The 18,401-nt window shown below is 27.1% G+C and overlaps 1 protein-coding gene across 1 annotated transcript in view; it reads left to right on the forward strand.

The window, feature by feature from the left end:
• Positions 1 to 18,401, forward strand: part of LOC107173563 (uncharacterized) — a 321,113-nt gene that overhangs the window by 291,005 nt on the left and 11,707 nt on the right. The window contains exon 2 of the mRNA XM_089224166.1: positions 4,748 to 4,950. Coding sequence (XP_089080292.1) covers positions 4,748 to 4,950 — 203 coding nt within the window. The remainder of the gene's footprint in view (positions 1 to 4,747; positions 4,951 to 18,401) is intronic.

Consider the following 18,401-nt stretch of genomic DNA (forward strand, 5'->3'; position numbering starts at 1 on the left):
TATCAAAAAATTAGGATTGAATCTCTAAAATCAAAACGTTTTTAAACCTAATGATGTGGCCATTCATCTATAAATTAACTGGGTAAGGTTAAAATATATAATGCTTAAAGCTAGTAAAATAAAGTGTTCCTAATATCATAACGAGATCAATCGTCGCCTTCAAATAGTGTCAATGACTAAAAACAATTACTTTGCAATTCACTTACACGGACTTGCATTTCTCTGTTCGAAGTATAAAATATTTTAAATCGTGATTTTTTTTTTTATTATATTATTATTATTATTATTATTATTAGTATATACCTGCACTTTTAAAAGTTGATGCATTTAATTTTGTAATTTGACTTAATATTTAACTTCGATGAATACTTATAAACAAATAAACAATTATTATACATATACTTAACCTTTTGAGGTGTTTTATGTTTATATTTAAATCAAATCGCAAATTACATATAAATGCGTCTCATACTATACGTCATATATTAAACTCTTCGTCATAATTTAACAACATATGTTTATTATATATAATATTGTATGCATAGACTATAGGTACTCCAAGCATAGATATATGAAATTACTAAATTCTATTCACGTCAGATTATATGTTTTTCACGCTTCCCGTCGTAATGATTGAGACGCGACTAGTTGACCGGCGGATCAGCTCAATTTGTGAAAGCGATTGGTGTCCGGGACAATGGGTGCAAAAAAAAGAGACAAAAATGCCGGAGGAAAGACAAAAAAAAAATAATAAAAAATAAAATACAATTTTTCGTTCACGGCGGTGCTCGCGTAATCCGTGCTCTGAATTCCGATTGTGTGAAGTCGTGAAAGCTTCTTATTATAAAGTAATCATTTATAACATATATACAATAGCGTCTATAAAAAGCAGTGAATTATATGTTGCTCTTTAAAAGTGGACCGTGTTTGAATTTATTACTGTTTTTGTTTGATACGCTCATCGAAAATTTATTGCAAATCGAAAAGAATATCTCGTAAGATATAAGATGCAATAATTTTAATTCAACATAAACTCTTCCTTTTATTTATGAAAAGTAATAATTTTTGTTAGTAATTCTTAAAAAATAAATAAATATACCTACTGTTCTTCCACGAAAATACGAGTATCGGTATATAGTACCAACCAAAAGTATTTTTTTTAATATTATTTAATTATTAAAAACTATCCGTTCCTACCTCATACAAAAAACATATTATTTTGTTTGTTGTTTCGCTCATCTCGACGAAGAATATTGCTATAGTAGTGTATATATTGTTATTATTTGGAGTTATGATTCCATTTTAATCACTTTTAAGGCTATAAAAAGTACCAATTATATTCGATTTCCAATCAACCACCTACTTGACATTGTTTACCCGATTAACTATTTTAGAAGTATTAGCACTAGACAAAAATCAAAAATAATAATTGTTAAACTCGAAACATTCCTTTTTTTAACTCAGAATCTAATTTTATTAATTATATTTGGTACATTAGATATAGTAACTGCAATAATATAATGATATTGCCTAGTTGTGTCATCTAATATTTAAATAAGTTATAATATATCAATTGTATTCATAATAACAAATAAGTATCTTTACCAGTTGTATGAATAAATTTATTTTACGTGTTGGTTTTAACTTACTTTTATTGTGTAGGTACTCATTACGCTGTTTATAATTTGTCAATCGAACTTATGAACGTTATATTTGAAATTTGAACATTAAAATTCAATTTAGCATCACTTCTTAGAATTTTTGTAGTGAATACAAGAATTACCGCGAAATCTCTCTAGGGTATAAATATCATTGTTTGAAAATAATTACAATACGATACTAAAATATTTTTTACCTAACGAATGACAAAAGATTTTTATATATATCAAGGTACAACCTACTTTTTATATTTCAAGTGTATACGTATACAATAGTGATACATTTTCCGTGCAATTGTAGTGTATATTTTATTTTCAAATATATCTCTAATAATTGGTTCAAATTTAGAAAATGTTTTAGAATAATAATATAAAAATATTTTCCTACTAATGCTAAAATAAGGACATTTATTGGTCTACAGATAGATTACCTAATTCAAATTACATTTCTATTTAAAATTTTATTTTCCCACAAATCTTAAATTGATATTTTGATATTCATTTACAGTTAAAGCTTAAATAATACATACAGTATAATAGGTAGGTACATCATGTTGTAATATGTTCTGACGTATAAAATATTATAAATTATTAAGTCACAATGTAAAATGTTTTAATTGAAAACAACCAAATGTTTTTTTTTCACATATATATTATTACGCCTCCAATTACATAAAAAGGTTATGATCATAACAAAATAACGCGCATAATCTAAAAAATAACTGCCACAGCAACAATTTTACAACAAATATTTATTGAGGGCCAAAGAAAATGTCATAATTCGCAAAACATTTAGTTGTAAAATTATATTTAAAAGCGTAGATAGGCAAGTACGTTATGTTCTCGATTTTATATTCGTTTTTTTTTTTATTATTCCCGTTTGTTTTTATTGTGCTTGCTTAAACTAATTTAGCGATATATACCTACGCATGGATGTACACATATTACCAGTACACAGAGCCCCGTGTTTGTCTGTGCATAATACAAAAATATATTATATAATTATTATTGTTATTATTATTATACAACGATGATAATAATATTATTATTATGGTCGTAAATTTGAATACTATATCATTTGATATGAGAACACTTTGTTCTTTTAATAACCTCCGTCGTGTTCCAGATAGTTTCACGTGTAAAAAATAATATGCAAGCTATGATGGTATTTTTTTTTCTTTGTCTTTTCCTCGTTTATTTTGCATTATACCGGAGATAGAATTATCTAAAATTCTAAATCACGTAAAAAAGGTCACTGTGCACAGTATATAGGTAGTATAACTTTTTTTTTATCTTATTTTCTTGTATCCGAATTTCAAAAATAATTCACTGTCCGCGACAATGAATTTATCTCTAATACTGTTGTTTATGTATTTTTCAAAGTGCCCACAAGACTGTTCTTGTTGAATGATATTTGTTATAATAATAAACCATAGCGAATGTCACATAATATATAAAAATTTTAATGGGTTATGTAAATTGTTCGTTGAATAAAAGTTTGATACGTCACGCTTATGATACCACATCATAATATAATACCTTCCTATATACAGTCATATTATTATCGTTTACGTTAGATATGTGTGAATAAATATGATGTTTTATTGACTTGCAACGATTCAATTATATTAAGCTTAGGTTGAGTATTAATATAATTTTTATAAATGATACTCTGCTTGCAAAATGTGTAGGTCAGAAAAATAATATTTATATATATATATATATATATATATATATATATATAAATTTAGTTAAATATTCACAGTTAATAAGTGTATAATAAATAACCTTCGATGACGAATCACATACCTTACTTAATTTTAATGCAAGAATTAAATATTAGAATTTTGATTTCTACAATGCTAACGATTTCAATTTAAATAATTTTACTTTTATTCAGTAAATAAAATTATCATACTATCAATCTCATAAATATATGGCTTAACTATTTGCAATTTTTTGGTATGACCTTATATAGATGACTCTATAATAATATTTACAAAACAAAATAAAAAATATTTATCGACAAAATAATATTGAAAATATATAAAAAATATAGTCTGAAATTAAAACAAAATAATAATTTCAATTGTTAGCATGTATATACTTTCTTAAAATAAGTTTAACTATTGATGTAGGTAGTTAATAATAATAAAGTTATTTACGTCATATTGATGGAGCAGCGCAAAATTTTCTGCGACAGCTTATTATTATGACCCATTTTTAAGTTTTATATAAAACCGTGTAATGTGGGTTAAGTGATCGCGTATGTAACGTACACCTATCGATGATCTCTTCCACTATACTTATACTGGTTTGAAGTAATTTTCAATATGATATCCTGCGTTTTTTCGTCACTTTTAAGTGTCTCGGAAAGAAAACATGATTTTAAATTAATTTTTTTTTTTTTTTTAAGCAGCTGTGTCAAAATCATATTTGTCACTTTTTTTTTCTGTGCGTAGTAGTTTAATCTAAAAATGTATTTTCGTTGAGTTTATTTCCCAAAGTTTTGACTATTTGCATTATAAATTGAGGATTGTGTTCATCTGTTTATCAACAATATTATACACATTAATGATGATCCATTAGAAATATTTACCCATTTACTATCGTTAATCAGAAACGATCCCATTATATAACGACTTGGCTGTATTGTATTATCATTGCGAACTTAAATTACACTTTTTTTTATTTAAACCATATGATAGAATAACTATTTTATTTTACACTATTAAACTTAATATCAGTAACTTAGTAATAATAGGTTTAGTAGTGTAAAATGTATTTATTTTTTTATAATAATCAGTTGACCCATATTACCTATATTCAATATCCATAATTTATTTTATTAGAATTAACATATTATAGTATTTTATCATACGAATATAATTAATGATACGGTTCCAGATAAATAGCTTACTGTACACATATAAGCGTGCACTGTACACATTTCACTTACACTGATAAAAAATGTTTATTTCATAAAATATAATTATTCAATTGTAAATCATAATTCATTGGCGGTACCTACTAGTTTTTTTTTTTTGAACGATTTTTATATTACGAATAAAATAACTTTATTTTTTCAGCATTTTGCCTCAGACTAACGGAGTTGAAAATCGAGGAACACACTCTCGTGGGAAACAGTACAAGACTAGAGTGCAAATATGACCTACAGGGTGAAAAATTGTACACAGTCAAATGGTACAAGGATGGAAACGAGTTTTATAGATTCCTGCCCGGGGAATCACCAGAAGTACAAGTATTTGATGTTACGGGAGTGCACGTTGATGTAAGTACATTAATTTTATAATACAAACATGTTGTTATATTCGTTTATGTTTTTTATTCGCGGAGAATATTTCTGTGAATATTCTTTGCGTGACTTAAAATATCTCCAACGTGTTTCAAATACATAATATGCTCGTATGAATGCGTGTATTTAATCTCTGCTCAAAAAAAGTGCGATACGTTAGTTTTTAACATGCGACGTTTACTATTAAATATTTTAACTCACGTCATATATTTATAATGCTTAAGGAGGAAAAAAACCTATATCGAATTGAATGTATGAGGCATCCTTACTGTTATGTATATTAATAATGCAATAGCTTGTGTACAAAACATACCAAAACTTTGGAAATAATACAAGTATGTACGATATGATTGTATTGTTCAAATAGAACCCGTGGAAAACTCGTGGATGAGGTAAATTCGAAATAGAAATCATTTAAATTCTAATCAAAAATGTTGTTAATTCAACTTTTGCCGTCGGGGTGTGTACTGAACTTTTGTGGAAGCTAACTTAATGTGTTCGGCCTTGGGTATCGGTCTCTAATGTCGCACGTAATAGATTCGGTTGTCGTGTTACCGACCGCCGCCACCGCTGAGCTCCCGAACCTAAAACCCAATAGTTCTACAACTTACAGTTACAAATTCGAATTTCATAATTACCCCCATAAAGCACACAAATGTCCGTCGCTGCTGGTGCATTAGTAAATGTTGAAAAACAAAAAAAAGAATACAAAAAACCGTTTCTCTGTAGATTATTACATTACAAAAATGTTTTAAATTATTATAAAATATTATTTGTTCTTTTTTTCTTATATCGTGCACTGCCTAAGTACGTTTATATTGTTTTAATCCCAAATAAACTGACAAAAAAGTTGTTAAAAGCAAAATATGCATTGACCGACAGCAAAAATTACAAAATTCAAATAATATTATAATCATATGATTTATTTCGTTTATACCAAACGATGAATGATATTTTTTATTTATTGCAAACGCAATTTTAAAATTATTTACATTTAAATTCCAATCGTTAAAGTTCCAATCGCCCATTATTAAAGTTATACATTTGATTAAACATATTTCTACTGTGGTAGAGTTCATCTTTACCTTCCGTTATTGTGTTTTGTTTTTAAAATTCATGATTCTTTTCATAAAAACAAGAATACACTAAATCTGTCCTGTCTACTGTATTATAACAAATATAAATCTTAAATTAAAACCACAATGCTCAAGCACTGGTTGTCCTGAAGCAAACAAACGAAATGAAAAAATAAAATGGAATTGAACTGCACGAATATAGTTTACAATTTGTGTTGACATACTTTTTTCAGAAGATTTTGTCCTTGTCGAGAAAATAACGTATTTATAGCGTTTTTTTTTATATATATATATATTCTTCAAAGAGTAACAAACCAAACATAACATTATATAGGTCAATTTTCCATCGATGTCTCAGAAGAAATTGGAGATTTACTATTCCTCAACATAATTTTAACGGTTAAATTAACATTTGAATTATATCTAAGGATTGATTATAAGCAGTTTGGAAAAATAACAAAAAAAGAAGTCTTATCGATGAAATTAAAATAAATATAGATTAAACACACCATATATACTTAATATATTGGTAGCTATGTCATGCACGAATCAGACTTCTCGTTTAAAACTTGTCTAAAAACTGTCGTGGAAATTGTTATAGTTAATCATGAAAAGTGCTTTTTTGATCTTACTTATACAATATTACTCGTATATACGAGTACAACAGTTTAAGTATAAGTATAGGTATGTTCGGCACGTATTATTATATTTCATGTAAAAAGTAAAACATTTCTCAATTATTTTTAGTGTTTATACTTTATACCACCATCTTGAAAAATTCTACGAGTTCAATATAATATGTAAGTACTTATGAGTTATGAAGTAGCTCCTCGCTGAATGATTACATATATATAATAATCCCTAAGTATCAGAAATATCTAAAAAAAAAAAATATGTTTATATCTTTTCAGTCTATTTTTAATTTCAGTTATCGGTTTTATATCATGTAAAATACTTAAAATACGAATTAATCAAAAAAGAGAAAAAATAAGTAATCACTTTAATGTACGGTAGATTAAATACACCTTCATATCAAAAGTCAAACAAATATTTTGTAAGCCGGTAAATGGGTAGCATTAATTAACGATTTTTTTTTTTATTTACTATTTATAATAATAACTTGATATCTGTAATATAGTGATAACTTGCACACACAAAATGTATGAAGCTGGATATTTAATTATTTGATATTTACTTGAATGAATAATAATTTCACAAAATTAAATAAAGTTTTTTTTTTATTAAATTATATAAATAAATCATAAAAAATAGCGTGTTCCGCCTATCATAAATACTAATTTATATTTTAACGCTATCATGGCTGTATGTTTTAATTTTTAATTTTTTTTTTTTTTTCGTTTCTTCGGGATTTGTTAAAACGTTGGATATAGGAATCATTAAATAAAAATACGCAATACAGAAACAAAAATAGCTTGTCAGAAATAAAATTCTATATCAACATGAATCATTACTAAATTTTTAATGCCGTGCTACCGAAACCCTCCACACAGTAATGTGTATAGCAGCCAGCAGGGATGAAAAAAATTGTACACTATGTGCCTTAAATATATGACATATTCGAATTTATAATTGCAGTGTTATTAGCTGATATTATTTTCAAATCCTTCAAATACACCCTATATATATAGGTTTACCTAACATATATTATATACCTATTTAATACATCATATTACTCAATATAATATATTGAATTACGTATGCAATATGCATAGCAGGTATAATACAATACTTAATATAGCTTTCAACGTGGTAAGTTTATCGGGTCGAAGAATTCCGGTAGTGCCGTATAATTAATATGGATTCGTCTCGAGTTTCATCCTCTCGAAACGATCGGTTTCGCTAATAAACGATTGCTTATTGTTGTTATTATTACTATAACGCAATGGTAAAGTGTTGTGTCGTTAAAAAAGAAAAAATTACACAAACCGAATTATCAGCGCATAATATACGCGTAGGCGACGGACGATCGGTATACATATATTGACTTCGGGAGTGAAAGAGTGAAACTTGAGGTGACCGAAAGAAAGATGCAATTTTTTTTTTTTAAGTTCCCATTCCGAGAGCATTCGACCGGTGGCCGAGTTATCGTGGGGGTCTGCAGGAGAGGTAAAAAAATATACCCTCAGCGGTGGCGGCCGCGCGTCAATTAGTCTCGAGTCACGCCAGGTGTTGTTGTCAGATTTGTGCGCGAAATGATGGAACGTGAACGTTTTGGCCCGGAAAATTAATGCCCGTTCTGTACGGTGTGCGCAAAAACGTTTGCGCCTCGCCTATATGTACGATTTTCGGAGACCCCGTCGGCGCCTGTGACTACCCCATCCGTTTTTTTCATCACGCTGTATATATAGTATATATACTGTGGCATTTCATCGTCGTTCGGGCTTTCTCTCACCACTCCCATCCGCGCCCGATGGTAATCCGCGGACCCACGTTTTGTTCTTCGTGGGGTGCAATAATTTATTATTATGTTACATTATATAATATACTTACGTGTTATTACACGCCGTCGCCACCGATAAGTGCAATACGCGTGATTTGTGATTTATAAAAATATCAGAATTCGGTGGTTTGTTAAAAGAGAAGAGGTTAATATTAAAAGGCGTGTAATACAAATATGACGTGTATTAAACCTACATTATTGGCATGATTACCAAGTATTTTGATTTATCCGGATGCTCTCTGTAGCGATAACCTGCCAATGCACGAAATGAAAATAATCGTTTCAAAATTCTCATTTTCTATCATTAATTCAATTGAGAATTTGGTGGCCGATTGAAGACATACATACTCATCCACAGGTCATAGCTGGTTAAAATAAACCTTATCAGTTTTCATATAGCAGTACATTCTTGTCGATGTATTATGATACTTATTTTATGTTTTTAAAATAGTACAAACTAAGTCGATTTACCAAATTTTCTTTTTCTTTACAAATCACCTGAAATTAAAACATAATATGACCAAATAGTTTGTGGATATTACAATTTATGTAAGGAAGAAAAACTTAAAAGTAGTAAAAATAATATTTTGGCATAACTTCAAACCACCAAAAATAAAATATAGGTACTTCCATGAACGTCAAGAATTTTTGAAAAAAATTGTTTAAATTAAATTAATGAAACATCTTTAAATATTATTATATTGTAATTATTTTGAAAATAGATATTGTCAAACTTTGTGTGTACTTTGTGTGATTTAATCCCTTCTCCAGACTTGCTCTTCTGCTTATTTTGCTACAAATACACCTCTGTATTGTATTATATTATAAGTACAATATTATTATATAGCCATATATAGGTACAATACTGCTTTCATTTCAACTTGCAATTTAAATAATAAGAGTAGTAAAAATAATTACTGTACATTTTTATGTTGTTGCCTATTTATTTCAGTTGATTTACTTCCAAGTGTTTTTTGTACTTATTTAACGGACTAGTCACTTTTTTTTCTCTGTCATTTTTCTTCTTATGAGCAACTACACATATAATAGTTTGTAAAAATAAGTAGATACAATAATACATATATTATAAAAGAAAATGCATAATTATTATAATGACATACTAACGGCTTAAAATTAATAAATTAGGTCGTAAAAGAAATATATATTAGTTCTAATGGTATCCGGACATTTTCCCCCCGACTGTTTTTGGCGTAGAGGGCATTTCCCCCCCCCCCCCAATATATTTTTGATGTGGACATTCCCCCCCCACCCAATATATTTTTGATGTGGACATTTCCCCCCCCATTTTTTTTTTTAAAGTTTATTATTGAATAATATTATATAATTTATTATTTAATAAGAAATTATTTTTTTTCATAAATATAATCAATTATACTATAATTACCTATTATAGTAGATGTATATTTTTGATCAATTCAACTACTTGAAATAATAAAATAATACTAATATTATATTTAAAAGATTTATAGTATACATTTATAAAGTTAATTATAGTATAATTGATTATATTTATTTAAAAAATAATATAATATTATTCAGTAATAAACTTAAAAAAAAAAATTGGGGGGGAGAATGTCCGCATCGAAAATATATTGGGGGGAAATGTCCTACTACGCCAAAAACAGTCGGGGGGAAATTATCCGCCATTCTGTTCTAATATATATATATATATATATAATGTATACAATTTGTTTTTACCTACCTATAGTTAGTTAATAGTAGGTACTCGTACGTATTAATATTATTAAATATATTAATTATTTCTTTTTCTTTTTTTTTTGTTATTACATATTATTATTGATTAAAAAACCGTTCACCATTCGTGGTTTAACGTATCCGAGGATTAGATAGTTATCACGAAATAAATCTTGAATAGAGATAACATAAAAAAAACTTAATTGACCTTTTTTTCATTGTCAAACCGGCTGGACAGCCGTCTTATCTATCAAATACCTATACTGCGTATATTTCACGGTTGATTCGATTTTCACATTCAATTTTGGAATTTAAATCGTTTAAACAATATTTTATCTTCATCATATTATACTAACATTGTAACTTCATCACTATAAATACTAAACAATTAGTCCATTTAATTTAAAATATTTTACTTTTAAACTGGTACATGTTTTAGTGGCTTTAGCATATAAGTACGAAATTAAGACCCAGCCAATTAGGTTCACTAAATATATCACAAAAATATCTAGTTAACGATGATAATGGCCGTGAATTTGTTAAATAACCATAAAATATAGCTTAGTGTTATGATTTTAAAGTTTTATCTCGCTACTTAACATAGGTGTACACCAGTGTTCATAAATGGCTTTAAAACTTTATTCGTTAGCAAACTAGTTGTATTCACATGGATTTTGTACAACAATAATATTTTGCACAAACATATATAAATAACTTATCATATTTATGACACTTACGTTAAAACATTGACTCGAACTAATTAATTATAAATTATGAAATATCCTGTTTATAATCAAATTCGCGGTAAGACCCTCTTAGCTATTACAATTTTGTTACGACGATAAAATATTCAACCGTATCTTTTAAAAATAATTCTGTTAATTTGAAATTGACCTCTTAAACTTAATAAACAGATATTCATCTTCATTATTTCGAAACTTCATAATGATCCCTTCATTTCGTCAGTACACAATATATTCAATAACTTATAGTTTCGATGTTATATAAGTATTTATATGATTTAACTAAAATAATAAAAAATATTAAATATAAGTTTAAAAAAAAAAAATAGATGTATATCCTCAAAATGTATCTCTTACTATTAGGTACTTACACCAGCATTCTATACATCTAAAATATAATTATAAGATAATAATAGTATTATAATATACAGTAATTATTATAACTTTTACTTTGACTTTATCATAATTTCTATAATTATATAGAAAATATATCGTAATTTTATAAAATGCTTATAATATAAACATAGTAATTCTGAATTCTGTTGGTCTACATTTACGATTTACTTCGTTTGGTGGTATTTTTCAAAACGTTGTATTATACTAAAACATGTTAAACGCATATAACTAAACATTAAATTACTGTCAGCTTACAAGGAATGATTATCTATGGACGTCTATTATAATGCCAGTAGCATTTTATTTTCTATTATTACTTAGTTTAAATTAATATCGCCGTCATATTAAATTCATCAAGAAGTACACGATAAACATATAATATAATGTATTATGTAAATACGTACAACGGTACAACTGATGCACTCACATTTCTGCCGTTAATTGAACTTCTGTGGTTTCTATACGAGATGTTTTAAGGTTTTATTTACATCAATTCAAATATACTCTATAGTAAAATGAATAATATTATTGTCTGAACAGTTTTTATTTTATATACCTTACACATTACACATACATTATATTATACACACTAACCTTTAATACTTAATAATACTTACTCTTATATCCACCAAATACCCATATGGGTAGGTATATGCCAATAAATAAATGAAAAAGAAATAAACTTATAAATATGTTTAAATTTCAATATTGCAGGGCATGGTAAAATAAATTTTGAAAATATCATAAATCATTAGCTACGTCTAACTCATAGAAATACATTATTGGTAAATTAAATTTTTAATTTTAAATGTTTTGAAAAACGGCACCCATGCTTTATATAGCTTGTACACAGTTTCTACGATGAGACATTTATCTTAGGCCTAATATATTAAAAAATATATAATTTGGGAACGCATGAGATTGGCATATTATAGCAATACGACTCCAAGTGCAGAGTAGGTGAATTCGATCGTATAGAGAAGTACGAAAAATATATAAAAACAATAGCAAATTAATATAAAATCATAATTTCAAATTAAAGAAAAAACTTACAAGAATTGAGATATCATAAATTATTATTTATAAAACTGTTATTTTAAAGATCCGTATCGGCCAAAGCGGAAATTAGTTTTCACTATGATTCAATAATCGTGTTGACATAAATCACCAATATTTTAAATGTAGATTACACAAAAAAAATTGATTTTCGAGCACTGTGCAATGTTTCAGTCGATTTCGTGTCAATTTTCAAACTAACGAAGCTAAGCGCGTGATGTACTGACCATTAATTGTCTATACTATTACGCACTTGTAAGACAAAGACAACAAATTACAGTGTTACTTCCTTTTAATTTATACAAAACGTACTTTTATTTTTTATTTCGAAAGGAGTGTGGAAAAATAAATTTTAGTAAATTATTATTGCTTAAGCCATTTTCCTTATACCGACCTATTCAAATAGTTCATCGATTTTCCAAAAGATTCAACTATATTTTACTTAAATATATTATTACACTATAACTGCACGTCTACAATTGTACTTTCTCACGCATGGTCAGTTCGGAGCATGCCGACGTTACTTGCTTTATAATGCTCGATTGTTATATGTAACGGGTGTGTATGACCCACAAAGTTATAATATCTATAGAGGTGGTGGTGGTGTGGTGTGGTGGTTCGAGTATGGTTCTGGGTGGTAGTAAACACATATTGAATATAAGAAGTATATTGTACACAGAAATAAAATAAATCCTGAAAACTCGTCCGTACAATATACGTAGGTTTAGGCTAATGCGGGTTCGTGCGCAAACATATTCATGATGTCGTCGCTCCTTTTAGAGCCCTCGCCAAATGCAAACACACCCCCATCACCATGCTCGTATGCACATATACACAAGCACCCCGTTAAATTCGTTGGAAAAGGGATGAAAAACGTGAAAAAAATGAGCAAAAGAAACAGAAAAAAAAACACGCACTTCGACTTAAATATAAATGAAGACTTGACCGTTGCATTTTATGTCGTTTTTTTCGCGTACCTGATTTTCCCATTTCATCTCTATAATATTACTATTGTTGCATGGAATTTTCAATTTCAGTTCGTATGATATTAACATACCCATGCAGTTATAAATGGAACATTACACGAGTAGGTATCATATTATTTGAGTGCTGTCTTCGATAGTTTTATTTTATTTCACTTGGGTCAGTCGTTTTCAGAACCAACAAGTGTCTTAGGGTGTCTATACATACAGTCATTTTATTATAATATTATTATATTATACTAATATCAGTTGAAGTTTTAGACACATATTGAAGCTAAAAGAAAATAATATACAACGATAGTTATTATTACGTTCGCAACTGAAATCGATAGGTACCTGTTCTAAATATTTAAAAAATAATAATACAAAATGTATTAAACTACTTTCCAAATATGAATTATATGAATTGCATATCAAATTATAAGTTTTCTTCAATTTAAGACAGGTTTTCAAATCATTCCATATTAAACTTGATTTTTATGATCACTTAAACAACTGATTTAACAAATTAAATTGTTTTGATTGTATTCTGAAAGTATTGGGCAATGCTACTATGCTAGATAACATATATGAAATTAAAGTGATTTTAAGTGTAATAAACTAAAATTATATTTAAAAATAAACTAATCAATTCATAAAATCTGTACAAATATATATTTTTAAAAGAAGATTGAAGTTGATCCTTGGGAAAAATAAACACTCGCCTGTAAAATTCGTTAAAAAATGAGTTTTAATTTTTTTATATATATTGTTAAGACTATCAAAACAAGAAAAAAATATCATTTTAATCGATAAACATCCTGAAAAAAAAGTAAATTTACTACAACATTGAAAAGCAAAGTATAAATTTATTTTTCGATGAAAAATCTAAAACACACTTTCTACATAAAGCTTTTATAATCACTGTAGAACATCAATAAAAAAGCAATTATGAAAAAGAAATGTTTAATTTAAACAAATATACTACCATCTTAAAAATAAATTATTTTTATTTTACAACTGATTCTATTATTTCTATATTAAATATTAAAGTGATGTATTTATTAATTATTGATTTTATTGTTACTATAGATATTTATATTAAATTATTTTTTTTAATAAAACTGATTATTATTAACATATACATATTTTGTTCATCACCTACTTAATTTCTGTAATTATGACTAACATTTCATTTAATAAGTAAATACATTTAAATATTATGATTACATTTCTATTGGATAACCCTAATTCAGTTTTGTAAAATTTCAGCTTTATACATTAAAATTTTATCACAAAAATCAATTGTTTACATTAATGTTTACGTTAACAATTGTTATACATCAAAAAAGTTTAACATAAATTTTACATTTCACAGTAAATTGTTTCTTCTCGTTTCTGAAATTACCGATTAAATCTGAAAATCATCTCTTCAAAATAAAATATTTTTGGATACCCGGTATAGTTTTTAATCTTGCAATAAGAAATTCGATAAAATTCTTATAAGCATGTAAATATATTTTAAACAACATTTATGATAAATATTTTTAAATAAACACGTCTTCACTAAGCTTAAATTTCATAGACGTATAAAAATATAAATAACAATTGTTTAGTCTTCTTTATTATGTGTGTAGATATAGGCACTATACATTAATAAATCCGACAATAAAAAATGAAAAATAACATTTGTAGATATTTAAAATAGTAGTAATAGTACAACTTTAAAAATGTCTATATGATATGAAAAAAAAAAAAAAAATGATTTCCATAAATTCTGTAAATGTGTTTAGTGCATTATAATATATGGTCGTTAGGATATTTCATAGTAGAGACATGATGATGTACAAAAATTCTATACCCATATTCAATTGTGATTTAGTTAAAGTAAAAGTTTATTTCTGTATACAGTTTAACGATTCAACAGAACCATCACTAACTAAACATGCTCGTTGATTCGGATATTACGCTAATATACTGGAATATACCATCTTACATAAAATAAGATTTTTTCAAGCTACATATTACATGAAATCATACTTGGTTTATTTACATTAGATTTAATGTCACACTAATCGAACATGTACTCAAAATAACAAAATAAATGGACTATATATCTTTTTTTTATTATCCAAGCATCCTGATTTTTCGTTTGCGGAAATCACCTTCACTTCCCATTTTTGAATTATATAGTAGAGTTCTCTGCTTGTGTATCAAGATAACGGTACACGGTATACTATAATTTACGGATGGTGGAAAAATATATTATATCATTATTATTACATCCTTGGTCGGATTTTCATTGTACAAGATTAAATTAAATGTTTGTATTGTAAATAATTTTATGAATTTAATTAGATAATCAAAATATTTAACGTATGATTTTTATAATCAAAGACACGTTATACTATTGATAATATATTTTAATTGTTCAGTATGTTGTATTATCCTCGTACTCAATAGAAAAAAAATCATATACAAATAAATAACAGCGAGATAATCATCTTCTTCGAGATGTGTGATAATATGATAACTAGCAAGTTTCTTGGTAGTCATAAAATCCTATATATTATATAGTATATACCTAGTCATAATATTTTTTTTTTAATTCTACACTGCCAATTTAATATTGGTACTTGAAATGATTATGTATGTGAATATTTAAAATGTCTTAGAGTGTATATAACATATTCAAACATCAGAATTTGAATAAATTCATTATTAAATAAAAAATGGGTATAAGCATGCTTGGTAAATCACCTGTTATATATTAGTGATTTATCTATTACAACAAAGCCATTTATCATAGCTTAAATTATGTACAGAATACTATAACCATGACAAATTAGATAGGTATCATCACAGTATTACTAGTTTTGCTCAGTATGCGCATTTCCTTCACCTCCGGCCGATGTCGTAGTTCTTCACTTGTCATTGGTTGATTTTATTTTATGTTATATATGTATGTGTATGATTGACAGGCATGACAGCCGATAAGTAGTGGAGAACTTAATATAGGTGAAGTAAAGAGCGGAGAATGCGTGTCAAAAAACTGTGATGATACCTTTCTAATTTAATTTGTCATGACTATAACGTTCACTAGTACTTAAAAAAAAACACTGTAGTATAATTGCATATACAAAGCGCCGTGTCATAAAATATCTAAATAAAATTAGCATATATTTTTATCATGTTCTCAATCTTGATTATAAATTTATTTAACCAAGTGAAATCTAGTCATATTGTTTTTTTTTTCACAAGAAATTAAAGCTGTTTTGATTTTTTTATTGACTTAATATTTCCTTTATAGAACAGAATATTTTTTGTATCTTATGTTTGTACTCTACATTATATACATAATACATTTAATTGTTTTTTTTTTTCAATAATTTACGCCACGAGTATACTCTGAAACCTATGGATCTGCAACTTTTGACTTATTTTTGTGTATTATTTTTGTTTTAAATGTCATGTGTTATGCTATAGTTTCATAGTTAGTAAACATAATCTTAACATGCGACATAATAATACTTTTAACCGCCGATTTTATCAATTAGACGTCGAATATATTTCTGTTTACTGTATGTAATATACCTATAAAAGGCGTCTCGTGAAGATTTACCCATTGGCCATTGTAGTGATATCTCACGAAATAACGGGATATCAAAATTCTGGTTTTATAATAAGATTCACAGGATTATGAACTACAATTATTTCATTTTTAAATTTATTTTAATGTTTTTGTAAAAAAAAAATAAGAAAAAAAATTATTTTAAATTATTTCCAAAAAAATTAAAGATAGCCATTTTGTAGAGTTTATTTTTCTGAAAATATTGACGTTTCAAAATTGTATTTCCATTTATTTCCTGATTTTTATATTTTTTCTAATTTTGAAATGTACCTATAGAAATTTGAATTTTTCTAGTTTAAATATGATTATAAATTTATAACTATTAGGAACACGGAAAGTATTCGGCCGACCGTATGGAAATGCACACTGTGCGGTGGGTCATATGTTTGATAACATTATGGTGTTAAATAATTCGTAATTTTTATTGAAGCTAAAAAAATTATTAAAAGTCGGGTAATTAATGAAAATAAAATGTTGAAACGTCAATATTTTTAGAAAAATAAACTCTACAAAACAGCTATCTTTAATTTTTTTGGAAATAATTAAATATAAAAATATATTTTTTTACTTTTTTACCAAAACATTAAAATATGAAATAATTGTAGTTCTTATCTCTATGAGTTTTATTACAAAACCAGAATTTCGATATCACCATTATTTCGGGAGATATCGAAATGGGTAAATCCTCACGGACACTGTATTATACATAATGAATGATAGAAGTGATTTGAAATTCCTAATAAGTAAATGAACTCTCCAAACCTGGTACCTAAGTTGCCATTCAATTAACATTTTTTAATATATTTAATAGAACAACAATAATGAACATGGCAACATTATTTAAAGACGATAAGTTTATAGATTTCTTCCTAGCTATAGAGAGTACAGCGCTCTTGTCATACTATCAATAAAAGGCATCCGTAACTTTCGGTTAGTTAAAAACTTTTGTGCATTGATCCTGTTTTTTTATGTCATTGTTTTAACGAGCTTCATGAACCATTTCTATTGTTAAAACAATTTGCCACGTTGTATTTACATTCTACTTCAATAAAAGTGTATTATGTTTATGTATACGTCACAAAGCAGATGAAAGTAAGTGATTCGACTCAGTAAACTGATGTTTTACATAAAACGCGACGACGTTACGTGATGTGTCATCCCGCTGTAGATACTCCGGTAATTCGTGTTAGATACATGGTAAATGGTCGGTGTTGGCTACGGGGGTAGTGGTTAGAAGACGTTTGGCAGGAACCCACTAATATTCATTTTCCCGCCACACATTATTATACACTTTGGATATTAAGGTACGTACCTCGCAAAGCCATTATCATGGTCTTAATTCGATAGAAATTATAACATGCGTGTTTGATGGTAAATTAAATGCGA

This window comes from Diuraphis noxia, unplaced genomic scaffold (genome assembly GCF_037042655.1).
Source record: "Diuraphis noxia isolate RWA-SAM2 unplaced genomic scaffold, SU_Dnox_SAM2 contig0003, whole genome shotgun sequence".
In the NCBI taxonomy this organism is placed as follows: domain Eukaryota; kingdom Metazoa; phylum Arthropoda; class Insecta; order Hemiptera; family Aphididae; genus Diuraphis; species Diuraphis noxia.